Source organism: Ixodes scapularis, unplaced genomic scaffold (genome assembly GCF_016920785.2).
Source record: "Ixodes scapularis isolate PalLabHiFi unplaced genomic scaffold, ASM1692078v2 PGA_scaffold5__190_contigs__length_132052651, whole genome shotgun sequence".
NCBI classification, from domain to species: Eukaryota; Metazoa; Arthropoda; class Arachnida; order Ixodida; family Ixodidae; genus Ixodes; species Ixodes scapularis.
The window spans coordinates 56913213-56919913 of record NW_024609880.1 but is presented as its reverse complement, the minus strand read 5'-3'; the positions used below and the strand labels follow the sequence as shown (position 1 = coordinate 56919913).

The window sequence follows — 6701 nt, the reverse complement described above, 5'->3', positions numbered from 1 at the left end:
CGTGTCATGCGAAGACAAGTTTTTCATCTGCTTATCGAGAACTAACGGCGGCTCCGCCTGCTTGCAGGGTTTTTGCTCTAGTTCCTTGTCACAGCACGAATAGTTGCGACGCTCAAGGAATCTTGACTGCTGATCCATCTCCGTGTGCTCTGTCCGTACCGCCATCAGCCTCGTACGCGCCTCAGTTGCCGCTAAGACTAAAAGCCTGCCTTGCATGTACTGATCGGAAGATCGTCTGGCTAATTTTATCATTTGCCTAATTTATCTTCGTATCTCCCTGAACCATAGCCTACGGTATTTGTGTTCCCGCTGCGCCGGGATAATCGGCAGCAGTAGTCAAGCGTAATATGTGGGGACGGCGTGGGTGAAAATTCCACTCTCTTCCAACCTAACGCAGAAGCAACATTTGGTATTCCAATGTTTGATCAATTAAAAACAAGCACAATGCACTGGTACTCAAGACCATGCAAAGCAGCATGTGCAATATATTGGTATACTTACGCTCAACCGAAGAACTGGCTGACGATGGCATCCCGAGCCTCGTTGCTTTCATCACGGCCCGCTGCCACGGGCTCAACGGGAACCTCTTCGGGGAGGACAGTCCTTGGCATGCTGCAGGGGTGTGTCTTGACCAGGTTGTGCAGAACACAGCAGGCAACAGTGATGTCGCAGCATCTCTCTGGCTGCATCCTCAACTCAGCATGGAGGCAATGAAATCTCCGCTTGAGCTGGCCTATTGTCCTGCACAGTGTATAAATAGAGCAAGATCTGTTATCCTTTTGAAGTGGTTTATAAGAACATCTAATGAGGTCGGCATGCGATGTCTATCATCGCTCCAGCCCATTGAAAACATGGTATTATGCCTAATATTTTATATTTTTGTTGGAATATTTTAACATAGTAATGATATGCAGATTTTGTTAAGGATTTCAGTGATGTGATTGGTCTGAGTCATTTTGGAGCAGCCCTTGGAGCAGTCAAAAGTCAATTATGGTGCAACAAAAATAACTTTTGTAGCATAAGCGCACATTCATTTTTATTCATACCAATGCAAACATCACGTCAAGATTAATTTGTCGGCCTGTCCAACTAAAGGGCAAAGTCTACATTGCCTTCTCACATACGTTCAAACCTTTGTTAGCATCAACTGCGCAGCAGGGGTTCCTCAAACACAAAACTATAGCGTTCAGTTGCGTGGAGATGCACCATGACAGGGTAACAAGAAGGTGAGTGATGAAGGACAGCACAAACTCCTTTAAATGGTTATTTTAGGTACTGAATGCCACTAAATTAGTACAATAACATTGGTCACATAAACTGATGTTTCCTTCAAGTTCTAGAGGTTGTAATAAAACTGCAATTTATAAATGAGATTAAAAAGCAAAGCAATTATCATTTGATTGTCAACATAAATTACATTTTATCTGTAGAACTTCATAGCAAAAACGGCATGTGACCGAAACTTAAAAACAAATTCGCCGAACTCATTCAGGCTCTTCCTGAGATTTCATCCACTGCTCCTGTCAATTTAGTTCTAATCTACTCACACCTATAGAAAATTGATAGCTAAACAAATGAGTTGGCATAAATAAATAAACATACATAAGAGCACATATAAATGCTCTTGCAATACCAAAGTACCCTTACTAAATCTCGAAATCGAAAAAGGTACCGCCAGGATCTCGTAATCCATCATATTTACGAGCCGAAGTTGTGTTCAGGAATTGTTTTGAGTCTCACTTTGGAGGAGAGCTTTCTCCTTAACACAGGGTCCGCTGCAGAGAAGCAAGACATGCAAAATTGCGATGCCTACTCCGTGGTGTTTGCTTCTTTGCAGTACACCGGTGCGTGGTGAAAAGCGCATTCAACGACACTATAGACCGTTGCAACCTAAGAACGAAGGGCGAGGGTAAGACGGGTTGGAGAGGGGGAAGCAGGCGGAACGCTAAAGAGAGAAGGAGGTTTCCCCCTCTCTTCTCTAGCGTTCCGTCCGCTTCCTCCTCCCCGGCCTGTCTTACCCTCGCCCTTCGTTCTTAGGTTGCAACGGACTATAGCTAACCCTCCAGAATGAACAGACGATTAACATAAAAATTATTGCGAAACTTCCAGATATTGCCTGTCATTCATACGAAATGTGATGGAATAGTATGGTATACGAGACGATAATCAAAAGTTTCGAAAACCTGAAAACCTGCGTAAGCATATCGTGACGGTCCGGCTGGGCAGCGAAGCCCGAGCTATTATATTTTCAGTATTATTAAAATGAAATTAAGTTTTGGTGCTGCGTTGGTGCAAATTCCTCACATTTTTGCTAAATGTGGCAGGACGTAGCAGGGTAATCACTTTGGTACAAATGGCGCAGCAATCCAATCACAGATATAATGAAAATGTTCTTCGCAAAAACTTGCAAGGAAAATGCAGTTTGAGATAAGCAGTATTTAATAACATATGCTTGAATAAGTCTGTACACAAACTGTCTAAAAACAAAACCTGCCTAAGCCAGTGTTTTTTTTTTTTTTCACATTGCAAGCTGTTTTTTTTTTTCTAAGAATTGCTTTACATTTAGGCAATATAGAGTAACAAAAAAAATTAACTGCTATTGTTTGAAAAAGTATAAACAGCTAGTAAAAACCTGTAGGTTAATAAACCCAGTCATACAGGAAGGATATGTTTCAGAGAAGTTCTAACTTCTATTTTGGAGTTTAAACAGAAAAGAGCAAATGAAATATAACAATTATTGTGACATATACAGTTAACTGGCTAATGGTTGAATTTTGTGAATTGATGTTCTTCATTCCCACAATGCTGGCTAACCTTAGTATAAACATTTCAGGCTATGGCGGTAGGTTATAGCCCGTAGTATAAATAAGGTGTGGTAGAGATACGCCTTCCTCTCCTTGCTTCTGAGCAGCCGTAGCCTACTATGCAAGAACATAAAAATGGCAACATATGTAAAGCTGAGGCACAACCATATAAAAAAGGTTAGGTGCCTCAAGGTACCGAAACACTGAACCGTCGAACCAGGACGCATAGCCTGGCTTTACCGTTCCACGATGCTCCTCGTTGTGCTATGTGACGCATTGTAGGCGACCTCCGCTGCTGATGACGGAGACTGGAAGGGCGTCATCAGCCATGGCTTGCAGGTGTAGCCGCTGTCTCGAAGCAGTAGGCCCTCGTAAACGCCATCGGCCAGCTTGCCTGACAACGAGCCCTCGGTGAATATCCTAGAGTCGTGGGTGCTTCCAGGCCATTTTGCAACCACATTGCGGATACGGTAAAAGACGTCAACCACTAACTGTACATTTATTGAATGGTACAGATGGCGGTTAACGTACACCTCCTCATGCACTTGTGGTGCCTGTATCCGAATGTGAGTGCCATCAACAGCACCCACGACCGAAGGAAACCCACCGATCTCAAAGAAGGCCTGTAGTAAGGCATGACCCTCAGCTTCACCTGGCCACCTGCATTGTAGATGGATTTGAGTCAGTCTGTAGCACTATGACATTAACAGTGACGGTTTTGTTGTTATGATCACATGCTTCAAAATAACACAGCTATCATTCATCGTCATCAATAGTGAGCAATAAAAGCCTCGTCTGCACAATGACAGTACTCAGTAGCCGCAAGACTAGCTCAGTAGCAACAAGTGCATAGTTGGGAGTGCAGAAACCAGGCTGTTTGTAAATCTCTGCACTCCTACTTTATTTGTAGTTTAGTTGAATTTGCACCTGCACCAATAATAGGTACTAAGGGAGTCATTTTGTACACTCCAGTTGGTTCGTGTAATTTTACTGCCCAGTTCACTGGTCTGCATGTCACGCTCATTACCAAAGAACAAATATCGAGTGCTGAAGCAACACTTTTAATGTTCCTTTAGGGAGGTACCAGTATACGTGGGGATCGATGCGCTGGCAGATATTCAGGCTAGCAAGCCTACAGCTTAGGAAACAAGAACGGAAGGGTCATTGAGCAGGTGGTGCGCCGTAAATAAATTGCAGAATAGGTGTGCTGAGAAGACCACCTTCAACGAATTCGGGGGTTTCAGCGAACACAATTCACGCACCGAAATTTCTATACAAAGGGTTTCTGAAATAATGGTGATTGCTCATCGAGCAATCTAGGCCCAGGCTTTTTTTCTCGGAAAACTGGCCTGCACATGCGCCTAATATCGGCACGCACCAGAGATGCTCCAGACCACTTACCCGATAAAGTCTCGGGCACGACGTGCCAAGGCCCGAGTCACCCGCCTCACAGTCCGCGAAGCAGTGGAGACGTGCACACGGATGTAGTCCCCTGCGGTGATGAGGAAGTTCCCCGTGGCGTAGAACTGTAAGGCGACAATGACCTGCTGCTCTGCAGAGAGGGCGCGGCTGCGACGCGTCGGCCGCTCCAAGACCGGGCGCAGTGTGTCGGCGAGGAACACAATGCCCGCGCGACCGAATCGAAAGCGCTCCTGCAGTTCGTCCTCATCGAACTCCTCCAAAGGGTTCAAGCGGTCACGGAACACACGCTGCCGTCCCATCATCACAACAGCGTACTGGGCGAACACGCGCTCTCTTCGTTGTCGGCGTCGCGTCACAGTCGACATTGCGTCCCTTATCTTCACCAATCAGTCCGCAAATCAGTTGTCAGTCAGTCCGGTAGTCAGTCGGCGGGCGAGTCGGAGGGTCGGTTGGGCAAACGGCAGGAGAAGACAAACAGTGAAAATCAGGTGATAACTAAAGCGCGGGAAACGTGCGTCGCAAAATACGGAGAACAAAATTGGATTGGATTGGATTGGATTGGATTTGGGGCTAACCCCTTTGTATCGGGGGATCTCAGCAGCGCTGGATCTAGCCTGGCTAGTAGCTACACTAGCCAAAAACGTAGTTGTGTTCTTTTGCTCTCCTCCACCAACACTCCAGTCTCCTCTTTGTCACCTCCACTGGCTGCGAGCTGTCGGCGTCGTACTGTTCGTCAACGCCCCGGAAACCCAGCGCCACCGCCATGTCTGGTTCGTACGTCACGTCCGGCTTTATACCCGTGCATTCCAGTATGACGTGTTCCGCCGTCTCGTCTGCTCCCTGCGCGCACATGACGCACTTCACATCCATGTCCATGTACTTCGCGCGGAAAAACGCGGGTCCGCAGCATGCCGCCTCGGGCGTCCGAAAGCAGTGCACTGCCCTGCTTTCGGACGCCCGAATCCACTGATCTCAATGGAGATCAGTGCCCGAATCTATAAAGACCGTTGCCAGATCCGAAATCAACGCTGCAAACTTATGCTGTGTTTGGCGGCACAATAGATGCATCAAGATATTTATTATTTTTTTAAAGTACATATATATTTTCATGCATAAAAATAAACATTGTGATAAGATGTTGTTTTTATTTTTCTTAATAAAGACAAAACTAGCAAAAAAGTTTCTTAAAAGGCTATTGTTTGCTTTGACCGGAAGGTGGCGGGAGCTACCGCATAATAATAAAACACGGAGAAATTGTGCATTGAGTTTTTGTCGAACGCGGCTAGGTACTCGGATGTACCTAGGTAGGGAAACGCGGTTAACTTTTAACCGCGGTTAGAGTTAACCAGCTTCGAGCAAACGGGCCCAGGAGGCACCTGCAAGACTCCACCGGGAGTCTGAAGGTGGCAGGAGAGACGCGAAAGGCTTGCTTGAGATGGAACTCGGCCAAATTGGGCTAGGTGTCTTCGAACCACCGTTCGTTCCTCTAGAAACTCCACCGTTCTCGACTGATCACGGGCAGGCTGTCGGTCATGAGAGCGGTTATGGTGAAGACATTGACTTGAAGCTGCTAATCGATGTTACTCGAAATTCTTGTCTGTGCGTCGGCATCCAGCTCCAGTTGCCTCTTATTTGAAAGGCGTTGGGCTCTCACGGAGAAAAGTGACCCCACCACGCGCTTCCACTGTCAAAGATCGCGGATATCGCTCTCCAGTTTGTCCTTCACCACCGTGTCCTCCACACACTCCGTGATGTTTTGTTATGGCGAGTGGCAAGTGGCCTAGTGGGCTCGCGCACACCAACTCGGAACACGCGGAGCGAAAGCTGGCGCTGCAGAACCCAGGGATCCTGGGTTCGATCTGGATGAGCATCGTACCGGCGTGCGGTCGCCTGTCACTGCTTTGTGGTGCACGTTAAAAACCCCAGGCTAGTAGTTGTAATGCACTGGCTAAATATCTCATCTACAGCTAAAAGACAAGTCGCCCATACACATACGCACACCCGTATTTGTTTTTTCGTTGTGGCGAACGAAAGTGATGTCTAGGTTTTGGATTGGCTTGGCTTGTAATCACTGATCACAGTCATCAAATTGGATTTAAATTTGAATTAAAGCTCGTGATTTAGCGCAACGATGTGCGGTAACGTGCTTTTATGAAGACGACGAAGTTATTTATGAAAATATCCATATTCACTTCAATATTTTGCGTGACAATTACTTTACACATCATCATTGCCATAATTTTGGAGTGACATAAAATGTTCCCGTGTAGCACCAACACATTTGGAGTGTGTTTCGACGGGTTGAAGTGCACTCGCTTGTAGTGACACTAAACTAGCCCGTCTGACAGGGGTATTGAATTTAAAGTCGTTTCACCAACATAGGAGGACGACGTCTACTCCAGGCTGTCGAACCAGAAGCGAACCGTTATTTTTATACGAGCCGAAACTTAGTCGAACAGATATTTTCACCGCTAT

The 6701-nt window shown here is 46.2% G+C and overlaps 1 protein-coding gene across 1 annotated transcript; it reads right to left on the bottom strand.

Annotated features, from left to right (window-relative positions):
* Positions 1-3040: 3040 nt before the first annotated feature.
* LOC115321948 (putative nuclease HARBI1) lies at positions 3041-4725 on the bottom strand. Its single transcript, XM_029982239.3, has 2 exons — positions 4206-4725; positions 3041-3464 (listed from the first exon to the last, which is right to left on the bottom strand). The coding sequence occupies exons 1-2, from the start codon at positions 4589-4591 to the stop codon at positions 3041-3043; spliced, it is 810 nt and encodes a 269-aa protein (XP_029838099.3). The 5' UTR covers positions 4592-4725.
* Positions 4726-6701: the final 1976 nt, after the last annotated feature.

Bases quoted from the DNA above. Each gene is read 5' to 3' on its own strand.
- LOC115321948 (XM_029982239.3), bottom strand. From the start codon at position 4,591: ATGTCGACTGTGACGCGACGCCGACAACGAAGAGAGCGCGTGTTCGCC. The intron at 3,465-4,205 runs GTAAGTGGTCTG...TCTACAATGCAG, and splicing joins CGTGCCCGAGACTTTATCGG to GTGGCCAGGTGAAGCTGAGG.